The sequence below is a fragment of the Hemisphaericaspora subhashii genome (genome assembly GCF_019202705.1).
Source record: "Hemisphaericaspora subhashii strain CBS 10753 chromosome Unknown scaffold2, whole genome shotgun sequence".
Classification (NCBI taxonomy): Eukaryota; Fungi; Ascomycota; class Pichiomycetes; order Serinales; family Debaryomycetaceae; genus Hemisphaericaspora; species Hemisphaericaspora subhashii.
The window spans coordinates 295054-312011 of record NW_026057213.1 but is presented as its reverse complement, the minus strand read 5'-3'; the positions used below and the strand labels follow the sequence as shown (position 1 = coordinate 312011).

The following is a 16958-nucleotide window of genomic DNA, read 5'->3' as shown; positions in this document are numbered from 1 at the left end:
AACTGGATCATATAGATAAATAGAAGTAATTAATAAACAGGTACTACAAGTTTCTCTGCTTCTTTTGAACAGTCTTTTTTTCACATTATGATACAATTTGTGTATTTTTGATGTATACGTAAACTTCTTTAAACAAAAATTAAATAATTAAGACAACCCAATTCTTTATATATATATATGAACAAAACTTTAAAAGGGCATTTCTATTTCCCTTGAAATTTTTGGATGCATTATTGTTGTAACTATACTTTCTTGGATATATAATATGGATTATTCAATTTAAGCGGATTGAGGCTTGGCAACACCGGTTTGGAAACCGTTCTTGAATCTTCTAGAAACGTGTTTCAAGTAGGCCATTCTACCGGTACCGGTAGTTCTTCTTCTCTTAGCCTTTAAAGCCCAGTTGTGAGATCTCATTTTAGCAGCTGGGTAACCACAAGAAGAACAGGTCTTCTTTTGGACGTGGAAAGAACGACGGCCACATCTGTTACATAAAGTGTGGGACTTGTTGTGACGTTTACCTAAAGATGGAGTACCTTCTGTTGAAAGGTGTTAGTATATAGTTCTTGACGTGTAATATATCTACAATGTTCCTGGTTGTATGGCCGTATGGACTTTTAAGTATATCATCGAATTCATCTCGTTTTCAAATTTTTTTGAAAAATGCATGTAATGTAGGTAAAGTTGTAGTAAATGTAAATGTAGTAGTTCGTTGAGATTATCATGGCTGTTTATAGTTGTATGATGGGATTCACTTCACATATTATTGTCTTCTCTGATTTGAGTAATTGATCACTTCTCCATTTATTCATTGTCCTTCTTCCGATATTAATGACCATTAGATCCTAAGAAACATTGTAGCTGAATAGTGCGTTATCGACCTAACGACACTCTTTTAAAAGGTATATCTCACATACTACCCATGTTTGCTATTAGTTATTATCTGTGGTTTTTAAGAAAGATTATAAAAGGTTTTTCTTTAATTATGAAATTTTTTTTCTTTTGGTTAAAATTTTCACTATGGGAAACTGGCTGGATTGAGGTTTAGTGAGAGGGTGACTGTGTGAGTGAGCTGCCTGCCATAGTAAGATTTTGATAGTGAGAGTAATGTTAGTCGTGTAAATGGGAGAATTTTGCATGCAGGAGAAAAACTACAAGGGCAGATTTTGTAAGTGAGTGTTTTCTTTGTTGAGTGCACAAAGTAGAGGAGAGAAAAAATGTTTTCTCACAATAAAAGTTGGCACGTGCCCAAGAGATTTCCTTAGGGCTTTAGACCTAATCATAAAAACGAACTATTTCACGTGAACACAGAAAAACGCGGTTGGTTGCAAAACAATCAACCAAAATAAAAACATAAACAAGACACGCTATTTGGAACGAATGGCATACGACACTGTTTCGTAAGCAAACTTCTTCAATTTTTTTTGTATTTTGAGTAGGAATACAATTTTATATTACCAACAAAGTTAATTTCAAATCAACTAATCAACATGTCAAATACGGGCTATCAATTCCCACCTTCATCACCATTAATCGATAATGATAATGGTGACAAAGAAAATCACGACCCTTTCTCATTTAAAAAGGATTCCAAATATGACAAATTCGAATTTAGATCAACAAGACAAGATGATTATCCAACTCCAAATCCATCATCTGCCCTTTTCCGTTCCTCATCTCCTAGCAGGGCTCCGCCGGACATTGACTCAGATATCTTCAAATTTGACAAAGCGAGTATCAATATCAATTCTGATTTCAATGTTTTGAATCCTGATAAATCTGTTGTTCGTATTCCATTGTTACAGGATAAATCTCACTTTAGTATTGGAAGATCTTCACGTAGTTGTGAATTTGCACTTAACCCACAGGATTCTCGTATCTCACGTGTGCATTTAAAAGTCAGTTATAGTTCAGAAGATATTATTCTTACATGTATAGGAGCAAATGGTGTTGCTATCTGTATCCCACGTGACTGTTTGGTTTTGGCTACTAGCTCTGCCAATGACTTTATTATTATGGAAAACAAGACGGGGGTGTCTTTAGATAAGGCATTGATTCCAGTTGAGAATAGATCCATTAAGTTAGATGGTTCCACTACCGAGTTTTATATTAGACAGCATGAGACCATAACGATGCCTAAATTCCACAATATTATGTTAGAAATCTCGAAACAGGTTATCTTGTTAAATCCTAAAGATGTTGACGAAGAGTTGACTGACGATGAGACTCCAGTTTTGATTCACAGAACTCCATTGAATAGAGCCCTTTTGAATAAACTTCCTGATACTCCGCTGAAACCAAAACCCAGCTTAACGGTACCTAGCGAAGTGGAAGACACTCCAAGCAAGGCAAATACAATCCAAATTGCCACTCCAGAACCAGGTGATAAAGCCACTCCATTGCAACACCCAACTCCAACTGTAGCATCTAAACCGTTCAATATCTTCCAAGACAAAACTAGCAATGATTCTCCAGCAAAACGTTCAACTACCGCTTCTCCTAGATTACCTCTTTCTGATAAGACGAATACTTCTAATATCAAGAGAAAGGCCCAATCGGAAGAACCACAGTCAACACCAGTATCAAAGAAAAAGAAAATAAAGCATGAAAAGCAAGAAAAGCCAACAGTTACCCAAGAATCAGTGGCTGAACTTCCAAACATATCTGAAATCAACAACATCCTTATCAATCATCTTGCTTTCTCTCGTTTGAGTTCAACTCCTGCATCTTTCTTAAACACCATTTCGGTTATAACATCCAAATTATCACTTGCTCAAATCAGACAGATTTTACACGATATTCCATGTATAGGAGTCATTTATCGTCAAGGTAAAGATGCTGCTGGTAAGCCATTACAGGAAGAATATTACTACATGCCTGAACAAGACCATGATGAAGATAGAAAAATGTTGGTTGCAAATATGAAGGGTCATGGCGGCTTAAGATCTTGTAGAAAGACCCATAAGCAATATTATTGGAAAAAGCCTGCTCCTATTAAAAAGTAAATGTGTTTATAATATGATTTATCCAAACTAAATAACTGTATAATAGAAAAATAAAGAACTTAATTAATATGCCTAAGTTCTACTTGAAATGGTAATAGCCATCCGTCCCACGAGGACTGTACGATGATGAATAAATACTCGGAGGATGGGGAAGGGGGTGCATATTAGTGTCGATCGCTTGCAGGACTGGATAACCATAGGTTTCCCTCTCTCTTTTTGTTAACGGCCGTGGATCGCTAATTGTAAGCTCGCTGTTTTCATCATCATCTGTCCATTGGAATCTTCTCAAAAATAGAATTAATCCACCAATGATAATTTGCAATACCCACGCTCCGAGGAAAGCTAAACTTACGTATAGTTCGAAATTTAATGATTTCCGATATATATCGAGAATGTCCTTCACCTTGTCTAATACCTTGTTGGATGTAGAAAACTTTAGTTCTTTAATATTTTGCTCTAATTCGGGAGAGACCTCCGGGAATTTGACATACAAATTGTTATTTATCCAATCTAACCCTTGCTCTACCTTTTCTAACTTCCTTCCCAAGGTACAATAAACTACCGTTTCAATTGGTCCCAGGAATGGTGTATTCCCGAAAATCAGATCTAATGTCAGACTCAATGTTTCTAAAAAGTCAAGTAAGTGTTGGTGTACTGTTTCTGAAGTCTCTTTAATACTTCCAAAAAGTTCATCATTTAGAGTCGTTTCTGATTCTGATATATAGGTATTCATATTTTTAAGATATGTGTCCGTGACATTTCCACTGACTGTCGAGTTGTCAAATTGAAGTGTGTCAATTCTATTCTGTAGTGAATTCTGTGCCTCTTTAATAAGAATATATTGTATCAAAAAGGCAAGCAAACCCATAAAACCGAAACACAAGACATTTCTGGCAAATTTGCTAGTTAAATAACTCCACATCCAAATAGCTTTATCACTCACTGAAATACCAAACCTTTTAATCAAAGAATATAATACCACATCTTCGTAGATGTTCGATTGATTACGGAAACCAACTTTGTCCACAACCAGTGCTTCACTAAGAAATGCGTCTGTTCTCTTCCAGTGTCTCCATTCTAAATAGAAAAATACCATGGCACATCCAATCATTCCCAATATTAGTGAAATTATTAATATTTTGCTTGTATAGTTTATACCATTGATTAATGCTTGTTGGTACTCAATTGAGTTTGAAACATTCTCAAGACAAATTTCACGAGCTTGAAGTGGATCGACTGATTTAACTCCCAGATTCCAATTAGAGTTATCTTTCAATTTTGTTAATTGCTCAGTTGCAAGATTGAACGGAGCTGAGATTAATGTCTGAGTTCCGCTGTCAACTTGAGAAATCCCATCTAAACTGGTATTTCTTACTTCATCAATCTTTGTAAGTACATCTCCTGGGATCATAATCTTGTCTTTTAACGATCCTAGAGATAACTTTATCTTATCTTCATATGCTGAGGGGTCAGTTGATTCTCCAGTAAAGATAGATGCTAGTCCAGTTATCCCTCTACTGAAATCGTTCAAGAGGGTAGATAAACCCTGCAACCCTTCTTCTATTTCGTTAGTCACTTCAACAATAGTAACATTCAAAGTTCTAATAATGGTCTCTCCCGAGTCTAAAGCAAATTCAGTTGTTGTTTTCATCACTGCATTGAGAAGACATAGATATGTTCCCACAAATATTTCAATATAAAATAAAATTAATTGTTGGATAGTTTTCACTATTATTATGACAAATGCCACACTTGAATATTGAAGTTTATTCATCCCATCTATAACAAGTTTGTGCATTGTGTCTAACATTGGTTGAATATTGTCATCGTCGCAGGCTGACTCGTCTATTATGTTTTTGGTTATGTTTGATATTAATGAGTTTTTTAGCATAATTATTTTGATTAGGATAAGTGCTAGGAAAAGCACATATTTGTTGAGATACACTTGTGACAATTGTTCGTATAGATTTAGATAGTTACGTTCCATTGCTGTTATTGGTGCTGTTTGTAGTCTGCGTATATATTAATGTAAGATTGGTTCCTTTTGAAGGAATTTATACCTTCTGGCAAGGCTGACACCATTATTAAATAGAGAGAATTCAACGTTTTGGTGATGTTTCAGATTGAAAGAAACATGAAACATGGTTCCAGGTATCAAAATATTTCTTGATCCTACGACAGATTTAACACAAGAAAAAATATTTCATGTTTAGAGATCATCTCTACCACTCGTGATTAGATGAATTAATTAGCAAAGGCATAATAAACCAAAATCAGGCATGTTCAACATTGTTTCAATTGGTATTTTGCAACCATTAGCAGCCAAAAATAGTTTGGTCCTCACATTGGTCGTGTACCTTTTACAAAACTCCTTTTTCCACTCTGAACAGAAAAAAAAAGTTGATTGTACAGAAATACAAACAACCATTGCTACACAAGGGCGATCTTTCTGTCTAACAACACTATTATATAAGGAAACATAAATCAAAATGTCTGATACCGAACAACCAGCAAACCAACCACCAAAGGAAGAAAAGCCAGATAACACTCATATTAATTTGAAGGTTTCTGATGGATCTGCTGAAATTTTCTTCAAGATCAAAAGATCAACTCCAATGAAAAGATTAATGGAAGCATTTTGTAAGAGACAAGGTAAGGATATGAGCAGTTTAAGATTCTTAATTGATGGTACTAGAGTCTATCCACACAACACTCCTGATGAATTGGAATTAGAAGATGGGGATACTATTGAAGCTCATCGTGAACAAACTGGTGGTTGTTAGATTGATTAGAATGAGTTAAGATATACATAAAGAAATTAAGTTACGTTGTAGTTATATAGGAAGATATTATTGTTTATGACAGTGAAGCGAAATGTCATATTGAGCTTGCGGCTCTATATAGATAAATAATTTACATGTATTTACAATCACTGGATTAACTATGATTTTGTAATGTTTGACCTTTTTTGGCGCGTCTTGCACGACTTTTTTGGGTGAGAGTTGTACTCCTTATCAATAACCAGGGAGTTATCTATGTCTCGGGGATATCTCGTAATCGACTGGTTTTTCCTCGATGATGTGCATATGCTTCGTACATTTCGGGGCTATGAGTCACACCAAGTAGGTGCGACCGGGAGAAGCTTTGCAAAAGGGGTCTGGGGTGCATTCTACATTAAGAACCCCCTGATATCCCCTGAAACAAATTTCAAATAATGGTTTTTCGAATTCTATAGAGAAGTACAGAGAAACCCCTTAGAAGTAATAAGTCATTGTATGACAGTTCATAAACGGAGTTTGCAAAGTGCAACACCTTTCCCAGATCGGAAACAATTTCGATTCTGAAGTGCATGCCATTCCTTGGCAACGAATTCTTCTAATATTCATTCAAAGGTAAAAGGTAGATGACTAATTATGTAAACACACCCCTGATGTGCTTTCTATATTTGAATATAAATGATCTACCGTATGATTTTCTCAGATAAGGCAAAAAGGTGTATATGGAACCACCTGATAATTCAACGAATCAAATCAATCTGTCATATCTCTCAGGGATAATATTTCATACTCTAAAAAGCATCATGCATCTTTCAGACGAAAATAAAACCCTTTGAAGATTATCCGAAAGAATACATTGAGGGATATGACTACGTCATTTTGAAGAAAGCCGTCCCTAGGACCTAAAAAGAAAAAAAATGACACTATGAAAATATTTCACCATGCTCTTTTGTGCAGATATGGGCAGCAAAGGGAATATCCTGTACTAGCATACCTGATTCCGTCACCAATTGAATCCACGTGTAGATATAATTATTATTTGACGAAGAGGGAGATATTTGACCGGCGAATAATGTCCGTACGATTGCAAAAAAGAAGCTTTAAGGTTAGTAGCGACTTGGGGGAAAAAACGAGTCATTGGGAAATTATTTTATGATTTAAAAACTATAAAATAAACTTCGCTTTAATGTGATACGAGGTATGAGGGATTGATAAGAATAATAATATTGGGACGATTATTGCTAAGGATTATTTTCTCGCCACTTAATTTAATCGTTTTGACTCTGAACAAGGTGTCTTGTGTGGGAGATGTTAAGAGAATAGTAAGAAATATTTCGATTTTCATTGACAGCTGATCGGAGAAAATTTGGAATAGTTACTTTGGGGCGTGCGTTCTTGGCAGTACGGAGACACCTTTTGCGTATAAACTTCATGCCAATCTAGTCCACGACAGAGAAAAAAAATGACGTGAGAATGAATGAATGAATCATCCCGTTCGGAAAATTATCCGTGTGATAATGGAAAATGTAAGGGGGGAGGATGAAGGATAAATCTAAGTTTTGAATTAGAAAAATCTTAGTCTTTTGTTAATTTCATTTCATTTCAAGAAATTAAGGTTCAAAACTTTCGAGGCAAAAGTCCTTGTTTGCTTTAAAACTGACAATAAAAAAATAGAGATAAGACAAATCTAGGAATACATACCCGACGATGGCGAAAGATTCAAAGGCGTTTTCTTTCTATTTCTGTAAATCAGACGAGCAGTAACTAGCTCGGGCTTCAAAATCTGAAGGGGTTGAATCCGTTTTTTTTGTTTTTCGATTGTTTTATTACAAAGAATTGCGGAATTCTTAGGAAAAAAAACAAGGCAAAACTCGGAATTGGAAGAGGACTACTCAAGGATAAAAGGAAGTCACAGTAAAAATGAGATTATTTTTTTTCCCCAGAAGGAAAAACTAAAAAAATATTTTTTTTTTCTTGGGCAAAAAAAATAATCAAACCATTTTTTACATTTTACAGATAATAAGCTTTTTCAAAGTCATTGTTAATGTATTAGAGATTAATTGTTATAAAGCATTTAGATGACTGTCTGTCGGACTTTAATGTCCTCTGTGGATTCATATTTTTTTTGGAATATAAATTCACAATTTCTCTCTTTAATTGAAATTTGATTTTGATTTTGAGTTTTCTTTTTCTCTCTCTTTTTGGTTTTCTTTATAAGTATCAAGAAGTTTACTTTATATAAAACTTATTATACCTACTATTACTACTATATAATCAAACATGTGTAAAACTGAAATTTGCGGAATTTGCAGTATGTATTCTTTACCAATTGAGAAAAATACAGGGATCTAAACTTCCTGTTTAAGGTTTGATAAGATTTACTAACAAACATAATCTAGACAAGAAATCATGGAGTGGATGCGGTGAACATATTCATGAAATTATGGACAGGACTTCAAAGGATGGATGGTGTACTTGTGAACCATTAGATGCTGAAGAAACCGTATACGTTGCTGGTCATGGTATATATCCTCCAAGAGCAGGTACAGGATTGAGAAGAGGAAGTACTGTCCACATAGCCACTACTCCACCAAGAGACTTTAGTAAACTCGCTGTTCTTTATTAAAGTTGATTGAAGGGCTAAGCTTTTGAGTGCATTTATTATTATGTTTTAATGATTTTTTTAGTTGGTTAGTTTACGTGCATATATATTGGTATTATTTTTATTAGAGTGGAAATACTTTTACATAGGTTATTCTGTATATTTTGTTAATCTTGTGTGATTTTAACGAAAGTTTGTATATTAGAAATGAATAAAAAGAAGATTTTTCTTATAGGATATTGACATTTTATGTCAAATTGAGGCTGTTGTTTTACTGTATTTTATTTTTAGGTTCTCCCCCGGGTTTATCAGTTTTATTTTTGTCTACTGATTATTTTTTTTCTTGCTCTTTTTTAAGATAAAGATCCCGAGACCATTTCAAAAAGTTCCCCACACCGAATTTCTAGAAATAGTACACACAATATCTTGAACGAATCTTCAAACTTTGTTGTATATCATTAATCATAGATATTTGCTAATGATTATAGAATAACAAGCTTGGTATAGTTTGATTTCAACAAAATATAGGAGCAGAGGAGGGTTCTGGTTTGTATAGGTGAGATATACGATTACCTCGGACATAAGATTTTTTTGTTGCATAGATCTACTTGACGATGGTGCAAGAGAAGTAAATTGAGAGATGGATCTCTCTCCCCCTCCTCTGGGGAAGATTGCATAAACATCCCCAGATTATCTAGAACTTTGAATCTCGTCCCCACATCCCCTTTTTTGTATAGAAGACAATGACTTTAGTCACATGCATGTCAAATATTTTCCTGCAGATGGTCAAATTGTTTGTATGGGTGACCCACAAATTCAAACGGTAGAATGATAAGGGCAAATCACCAGGTACTAATGTGTAAGGGAGGCGTATAATTTTGTTGGCTTTTTCCTTTGGTCTGATTAGTAACTTTGTTTTGAATTATAAAACCTAACAATGTGGCATTTTTTTGATCCTTGGGGCTCAAAATTATGACAGTTACGAACTATTAAGAAGGCTGACTAATTAACCAGTTTCTCGATTTTTCATTATATCTAAATCAGACAGACAAGATGTTGTCACTATCATTTTTTGATTACAAAGCAATCGATAGTAGTAGTAACTTACAAATACGGGGTACTAAAAGAAGAAGTGGAAGAGGAGTGTGAAAATAAAGTAAAGTGCGTCTTTAAATTACTTAAACCTTAAGTTTCGTTTTGTTGAAATTGCAAAAATATTAATGGCTTCTACGAAAAGGTATTTTCCCACACTAAAATATATAATCTTGCTGGAAAGGGAATTGAGATATTATATTTCTTAGGGCCATGTGCTATCAATTTAATCTTTATATAACAATCAAAGTCGCCAATCTATTTATGTCTAACAATAATAAAGATTTTGTATTAAATTATATTTTTTTTGGAGTTGGATGTATTGTTTATTCTCGCTTAAAACCAAAATTGTTACGTAAAAATTTATTTTGTTATTTTTAATTGTAAAATATTTTATTATTATGTGCATGACTTTTAATAAATTCTAAAAACAGAATCATTCAATTTTAAAATCTTTTTCAAAACCCAATTGGTGTTTAGTCAAAGATTATCAATTAACGTGTCAGTTTTGGATTTAGTACAATTGACGAATTTGTACTCAACAAAATTTTAGTATTGAATTCATCTAATGTGGAATTTCGCCCTCCACTACCCCAAATTTCTTTTATCGTTTCTATTGTTCGCGTTTGAAGCAATAATTATGCACGCAATTAAAGACATCTAAATAACCTGTAACACGCGATCTTATAAAATTGGAAATTGTAGAAGTGATTGTTGGTCACTTTCGTTTTCAATTAAGGTTTGCATACTAAGGGGGTGGGGAATTTATTTATTGGAAAGTCTGTTTTTTTAACAAAAAAAACTTATGATGGTTAATAATTTTGGTGTGCTTCTAGAATATGATTTCATTGTGTAGATTTTCTCGCTCTAAAAAAAAACAAAGCGAGACGAAAAACATAAAAATAAGGAAAATCAGTTTTTCCTACATTTAAACAAAGAAAACTCAAAAAAAAAAAACAACCTAAAACGTATTCTTCCTTTCTTTCTTTCTTCCTTCCTTTAATCTGGCGTCTATCAAATACACATTCCAAACTAAATCAAAATAAAATAAGAGACATTAAGCCTCACCATCATCAACACATTTAATTAAATAATTATTATCAAAATCATCTGTTCTTTTATTATTTTTTTTTTTTTGGGAATAACATTTTATTTTTTTATTGAATTTTTTTTTTTAATCACCTTATCCAGAAAGAAAAAGCAGTTCATCAATTTTTATATCTTTTATTGATTTCTTTATCCATTTTAGAAGAAGAATAAGAAGAAGACATATAACCAAATCAAAATCACAAATCACAAAAGCAAATTCCATACTCAAACAATACACCTAATCCCTCCCAAACGTAGACATCATTTTTATACACCCGCCAGTTCATCAACCAACCATTTTTCACCCATACTTTAAATTTTTTACATGTGTTTTCAAACAAACGGTTAGAATTATAGAAATCAATATACAAGCTTATATTTATACACAGTTAATACAATAGAGAGACAGACATACAGCGATAATAAAAGAAAACATAGAAACAAATGAATTACCCTGACTTTTTAAATCAACCAAGTCCGTCTGATAACTTTAAATCAAATGGACATAATTCTTATAACAACAACAATGGGGTGTCCCCGACAAATTCTATTGACGACTCAATTGGTAGCCAGCAGCAACAGCCACAACGTCAACGGCGCCAACAGCAACAGAACCAACAACAGCAACATTTTAATAATATGATATTTAACAATTTGTCAACTTTAGATGAATCTCACGCATCCATTGATTTAACCTCGCCACCACAACAACAAAATTATTATTCTCAATTTGGATATATAAATAAAGATGTATTCAATTTGCCACTTGAATTACAAGGAGGAGTATCTAATATCTCATCAAGAAGACCGAGCTATGCTGCAGAATCGTACACTAGAAGTAATGTACCTAATGTTTTCCCGCCTAATCAACCATCTCAAGCGGAACCTCCTGTACCTCAGACCGCTACATCCTCAACTTCAAGATTTTTCGGTCCAGGCACTTCACCTGCAACAACCAATAATTTCAATGATCCGAATACTATAAATATGAGTCAATTAGATGAAAGTTTTGCCAATTTTAGTTTAAATTCAAAATTGAATAGTTTTCAATCTCGAAGGCCAAGTCAATTAGTAGATGTTCCACCATTTAATCCATTTTACAATCAATTACCATTTAACCCTTCTTTTGTCCCTTTTCAAGAACAACAGCAAAAGAGACTGCCACTTTCTCAGAATGTTCCTTTGCCATATCAACAATCTCGTCAACATCAACAGCAACAGCAGCAGCAGCAGCAGCAACAACAACAAGATCAACAGCATCCGCAACAACAACAACAGATGCAACAACAACTGAATCTGCCCACTTTCCTGCAGACTTCAATGGCAAAGCCATCTTATCAAGTACAAGGAGGGCAACAACAAAAGGGTGGATCGCCAGGATCACAACTTGGTAGTTTACCTGCTGATGGATCAATTAAATTAGAAAATGGATTAATTTTGAAAGATAAATATATTGTTGCATCTCCGGATTTGAAATCACTTTATTTAAAGACTATTAAATATTTTCAAGATCCCAAGATTACTTCTGAAGCCTTGACAAGATTGAATGACTTATTACAAACCCCCGTGATAATTAAATTAATTACATTTATTAAAAATTTGAACAATTTGACATTTAATCATAAGATTCTTTGTCTTGTTATTAATAAAAATGGGAAATTTGATCTATTATCATATCCCAACAATTCCAATATTTTTTTGCAAAAGAATGATTTGGTAATTGTCGATGGAGACCGTGGTAAGGATTTAGTTATGATTGTTGAACCATTAGTGAATTTAAATTTTGCAATTTTATTTAATTTCTTGAAGAAATTAGAACATTTAAAAAGTTTAGCCATTCAAGATGGACAAGCATCTCCAACTTCTGCTGCTGCTGCTGGGAGCAAAGCCAGTGGAACTCATTCTACTTCATTAAATGCCTCGAGTATTATTAATTCCCATGCTAATGAAGATAATGAGTTTATTATCACCTTGCCTACTAAACAAGTTTTAAGATTCGCTACACCTAAAGAAGTACATAAAATAAGTGGGAAATTCCTTGAAGAAAAGAAAGCATTTATAGCGTGTTATAATAAGATTAAAGAACTTAATCTTGAATCTAATTTAACGTTAATCAATGTTGAATATCAAAGTGATTTTAAAAAGTTGATATTTTATTATTTTGCCGGATTTAAACGAATTGATTTCAGGGCATTGATTAAAGAACTTTTTAAGATTTATAAAACAAGAATTTGGCTTTGTGCAGTATTACCATATAACAATCCCGGTAGTTATATTACCATGGATGATAATGAACCAGCACCAGAAGTTAATAAGATGGATATTATCCCTCAGGAATATGAATTATCAAATGACCAAATATTGAATTTTTCCATAAATGAATTTGATAATTTAACTAAACCAAATTATTTCCATCTGGTGAATTTATTGAATTTGATTCATCATTTAGAGAATGAAATTAAGGGATACTTTTATGGATTTAATAACACTAATACAAAAAAATCCCCAGAAGAGTCAGGTTCAAGATGATCGGTTACTGAAGGAGAAAAGGGCTTATAATGTGGTATTGCCTGTTGATAGATTTATTATAAAAGAGAGAGAGATTTTACGAGATTCCCTAGAAATGAAAAGTAGATTAGAGAAGTGTCTACTTTGAGATATAGACAGATTTATATGAACAATTTTTTTTATTTTATTAATTGGTTTGTTTTTGACTTTATTAATTTATGTATTTATTCACCAAAAGAGAGAGAAAGAGATACCTTTGTTTTATTGTTTAGTATATGTGTGGTATTTTTGTTGTTTTTTATTATTATTTTTATGCCATGGGGGTGGATGATTGACTCCCATTTTAATTGCTTATTATATTATTTATTTTGATGTTTGTTAGTGTAATAATGTTTTATTATATAGTTCTTCTTTTTAGATTAATATACAAATTATATAGAATGTTTATTAGAGATTTGTTAGATAATTACTCTGTTTTTTTTGCAGCCAATGGAATATGGTTTGATTTTCTCTGATTTTAACCCTCCCTCGTATTTCTAAAATACTTAACCTTATGGATTTGCTCAAAACATCCATCCAGAGAAGTTGCAGCTCTATTCTGCCTGTTTGTACCTACCAAGAGTAGATTGGCTGATTCATTGAAGGGTTGTTGGGAGATAGTTTGATTTTAGTCATATTACACGACTTTTGGCAACCCCCTCTCATCTCCCAAATAACCGCAACTGATTTCTTCTTGTGCTGTAAGTTATCCAGTTGCATATGCTAAGGAATGTCGAAACGACCAAAGTCAATTGATGATTTGCTAAAAGACGATGAATTCAAAATCCCGAAATTCATCTCCAAAGAAAAGAGACAGAAATTGAAAGAACAAAAACAGCCATCGCTTCCAACCCCGAAACCAAAACCTAAGATCACCTATACCAACGAATCAGATGAAGACGAACAAGGCAGACCGGAAATACCGACACCCAAGTCCAGAAAGAATGGTCCTAGATTCCAATTTGGTTGGGATGAGACTGAAGATACAACATCCATACACACCCCATTAATTCTGCTTGATGATGATGATGGGGAATCTGAAGACGAAATAGATGATTTACCTTTAGAACTACATTGGAGTAGAAAACCACTTGAACAAATGAATCGGAGAGATTGGCGGATTTTCAAAGAAGACTTTAATATCACAACCAAAGGACAAGACATCCCTAATCCACTACGAACTTGGAAAGAAAGTAATCTATCACAGGAACTTATCGATTTAATAAACAAATTCGGATATGAGAATCCGACACCTGTGCAGAGAGCAACTATCCCATTATCATTGTCTAAAAGAGATGTCGTAGGTGTTGCCGAAACAGGGAGTGGGAAAACCCTTGCGTTTTTGATTCCATTGTTAAACTATCTCCTATCAGTAGATGAGAATTATCTTAAATTCGAGCATCATCAAGGAGCTAATCATAATCAACCTCTAGGATTGATACTTACTCCAACTAGAGAATTGGCTCAACAAATTACTCAAGTAGCGAATCAGTTTGGGAAAATATTGGGATTTAATGTGATTTGTATAATTGGTGGTCATGGATATCAAGAAACTATTAATCAAGTCGAAAATGGTGTGCATATAATCGTTGCAACTCCTGGAAGGTTAGTAGACTCTATTGAAAGGAATATTATTGGATTGAGCAAATGTTGGTATTTCATTATGGACGAAGCTGATAGAATGATAGATATGGGGTTCGAAAAGGATTTGAATACGATTATTGGTGCATTACCAAGCAATGAGAAATTGTCAACTACTATAGATGGCCGAATTTTCAATGTGACCAAAAGACAAACTATGATGTTTACTGCTACTATTTCTCCTCAGATTGAGAAAATCACTAAGAATTATTTGATCGATCCAGGATATATCTATATTGGAGGTGCTGGCGAAGCATTAGATCATATTGATCAAAAGTTTGAATATATGACTAATACTCCTAATGAAGATTTTGATCGTGTAAGGTTTGATAAGTTGTTGAAAATTATATCGAGACATATTCAAAACACTCGAAATCCTTTAATTATCATATTTGCAAACTTTAAACAAACTTGTGATGTTCTTTCGCAAGAATTAGCAGAGAATGGATATAAAGACAATACCGCTATTCATGGATCTAAATCTCAAGATATTCGAGAACTGGCAATTCAAAAATTCCGTCGTCATGAGATTAGAATATTGATAGCAACGGATGTTGCGGCAAGAGGAATTGATATACCGAATGTCACACTAGTAATTAATTTCCAGATGACAAAGAAATTTGATGAATATATTCATAGAATAGGTAGAACTGGTCGTGCTGGAAACGAGGGTGCCAGTGTTACATTTATTTCCAAAGAGGAAGATGAACAGATATTTATTCCGTTAAAGAAATTCTTGGTGAAGGGTGGGAAACGATTACCTGAATGGTTGTACAGTTATAAATCTCAAACAATGCGAGATTGAATATATAATAAATAGGATATTATGGACTATAAATCCACGTATGATTTCTCTATTGTTTCATTAATCTTTTAGTTCTTTCTACCAATTCCAAGATTTGATGAATGTTAGGATAATGACCCCAGTCATATTGTAATGCTTGAGTCACTCTAACACCTAATTGATCAGCGAATTCCCAAACCAACCCAGGATTCTTTAAGAATCCTTTCCCAATTAATGCCAAATCAAAATCACCGTTCTTTATATATCCATTCAAAGTTACTGCATCCTTAGATAAGTCTCCAACGCAAGCAACTGCGGCTCTGTCACCTACGTGTTTCTTAATAGCTCTAGCGATTGGGAGATGAGGAGGTAAATCGGGATCTTCATTCAATTGAGTTCTAGGGGTTTGATTATATACATTCCCACCAGAAGAAACATCGATCAATTTAATACCTTTTTCAATAACGATATCGATCAACTTTAAAGAATCCTCAAGATGCCAAACATTATCTTCTTTGACATTGTCTGAAGAGGAAATTCTCAAGAAGAGTGGAATATCTTCTGGAATATTGGCTTGTATTTCATCTATAATTTCCAACAAGAATCTGATTCTGTTTTCATAACTTCCACCATATTCATCCGTTCTGCGGTTTGAGAATTGACTATAGAATTGATGGATTAAATAACCATGAGCCCCATGAATTTCGATGGCATCAAAACCACATATCTCAATTGCTCTCTTTGCTGCAGCACCAAAATCTTTAATGATTCTTCTGATGTCTTCTTTGGATAATTCTTGAGGAACGGGTAAGTTTCCATGTGGTCTATATTCAATTGCAGAAGGAGCAACTGTCTTACCTGGCCAACCACCTACACTCTCATCTGCAACTTGCTCTAAATGTAAATAAGGGGGTTGTCCACTTGCTTTCCTTCCACCATGCCCCAATTGAATAGCACATAATTGTCCTTGAGAATGGATAAACTTAACAATATCCCTAATCTTTTCAGCTTGTCTATCTGTCCAAAGACCTAAATCACGAGGAGATAATCCTCCTTCTTGAGAAACGGAGGTACTTTCCACAATAATCAATCCGGCTCCACGTACCGCGATTGCACCATAATGTACCATATGAAATGGAGTCACTTCGAAATTATCAGATGAGTACATACACATTGGAGATACTGCCATACGGTTCTGTAAAGTGAGTTTACCAATCTTTAAAGGAGTGAAAATTGGTGGTGGTGTAACATCTTCGGAGTCGTTCTCATTGGGGATAAAGGTTCCCGCAGGTATTGGCTGTGCTGGGGTATAATAGGGAACGCCCTTTGCGCCATCGATTGAATCAGATGGTTTGACGTGCTTTGAAACGGTCATTTTTATAACTCAAAACAATGGAATAAGAAGAGATTATTTGAAAAAT

The 16958-nt window shown here is 33.9% G+C and overlaps 8 protein-coding genes across 8 annotated transcripts; 5 read left to right on the top strand and 3 right to left on the bottom strand. All coding sequences in view use genetic code 12, as the record gives it.

Annotated features, from left to right (window-relative positions):
• Positions 1-279: 279 nt before the first annotated feature.
• RPL37B (60S ribosomal protein eL37) lies at positions 280-924 on the bottom strand (the record flags this gene model as incomplete). Its single annotated transcript, XM_049404740.1, has 2 exons — positions 280-536; positions 918-924. The coding sequence occupies 2 exons, from the start codon at positions 922-924 to the stop codon at positions 280-282; spliced, it is 264 nt and encodes an 87-aa protein (XP_049265664.1).
• Positions 925-1490: 566 nt separating this feature from the next.
• Positions 1491-3005, top strand: TOS4 (Tos4p; the record flags this gene model as incomplete). Its single annotated transcript, XM_049404739.1, has 1 exon — positions 1491-3005. One exon carries the CDS (start codon positions 1491-1493, stop codon positions 3003-3005), a length of 1515 nt encoding a protein of 504 aa, XP_049265663.1.
• A 79-nt stretch (positions 3006-3084) lies between these two features.
• PRM1 (pheromone-regulated protein) lies at positions 3085-4896 on the bottom strand (the record flags this gene model as incomplete). The annotated part of the gene is made up of 1 exon (XM_049404738.1): positions 3085-4896. One exon carries the CDS (start codon positions 4894-4896, stop codon positions 3085-3087), a length of 1812 nt encoding a protein of 603 aa, XP_049265662.1.
• A 598-nt stretch (positions 4897-5494) lies between these two features.
• SMT3 (SUMO family protein) lies at positions 5495-5788 on the top strand (the record flags this gene model as incomplete). The annotated part of the gene is made up of 1 exon (XM_049404737.1): positions 5495-5788. The coding sequence occupies one exon, from the start codon at positions 5495-5497 to the stop codon at positions 5786-5788; it is 294 nt and encodes a 97-aa protein (XP_049265661.1).
• Positions 5789-8062: 2274 nt separating this feature from the next.
• Positions 8063-8408, top strand: J8A68_001116 (uncharacterized protein; the record flags this gene model as incomplete). Its single annotated transcript, XM_049404735.1, has 2 exons — positions 8063-8093; positions 8182-8408. 2 exons carry the CDS (start codon positions 8063-8065, stop codon positions 8406-8408), a joined length of 258 nt encoding a protein of 85 aa, XP_049265660.1.
• A 2601-nt stretch (positions 8409-11009) lies between these two features.
• PSP1 (Psp1p) lies at positions 11010-13094 on the top strand (the record flags this gene model as incomplete). The annotated part of the gene is made up of 1 exon (XM_049404734.1): positions 11010-13094. The coding sequence occupies one exon, from the start codon at positions 11010-11012 to the stop codon at positions 13092-13094; it is 2085 nt and encodes a 694-aa protein (XP_049265659.1).
• A 748-nt stretch (positions 13095-13842) lies between these two features.
• On the top strand, positions 13843-15558 carry J8A68_001114 (mRNA splicing protein; the record flags this gene model as incomplete). The annotated part of the gene is made up of 1 exon (XM_049404733.1): positions 13843-15558. The coding sequence occupies one exon, from the start codon at positions 13843-13845 to the stop codon at positions 15556-15558; it is 1716 nt and encodes a 571-aa protein (XP_049265658.1).
• A 49-nt stretch (positions 15559-15607) lies between these two features.
• Positions 15608-16912, bottom strand: J8A68_001113 (uncharacterized protein; the record flags this gene model as incomplete). The annotated part of the gene is made up of 1 exon (XM_049404732.1): positions 15608-16912. One exon carries the CDS (start codon positions 16910-16912, stop codon positions 15608-15610), a length of 1305 nt encoding a protein of 434 aa, XP_049265657.1.
• Between the last annotated feature and the right edge of the window lie 46 nt (positions 16913-16958).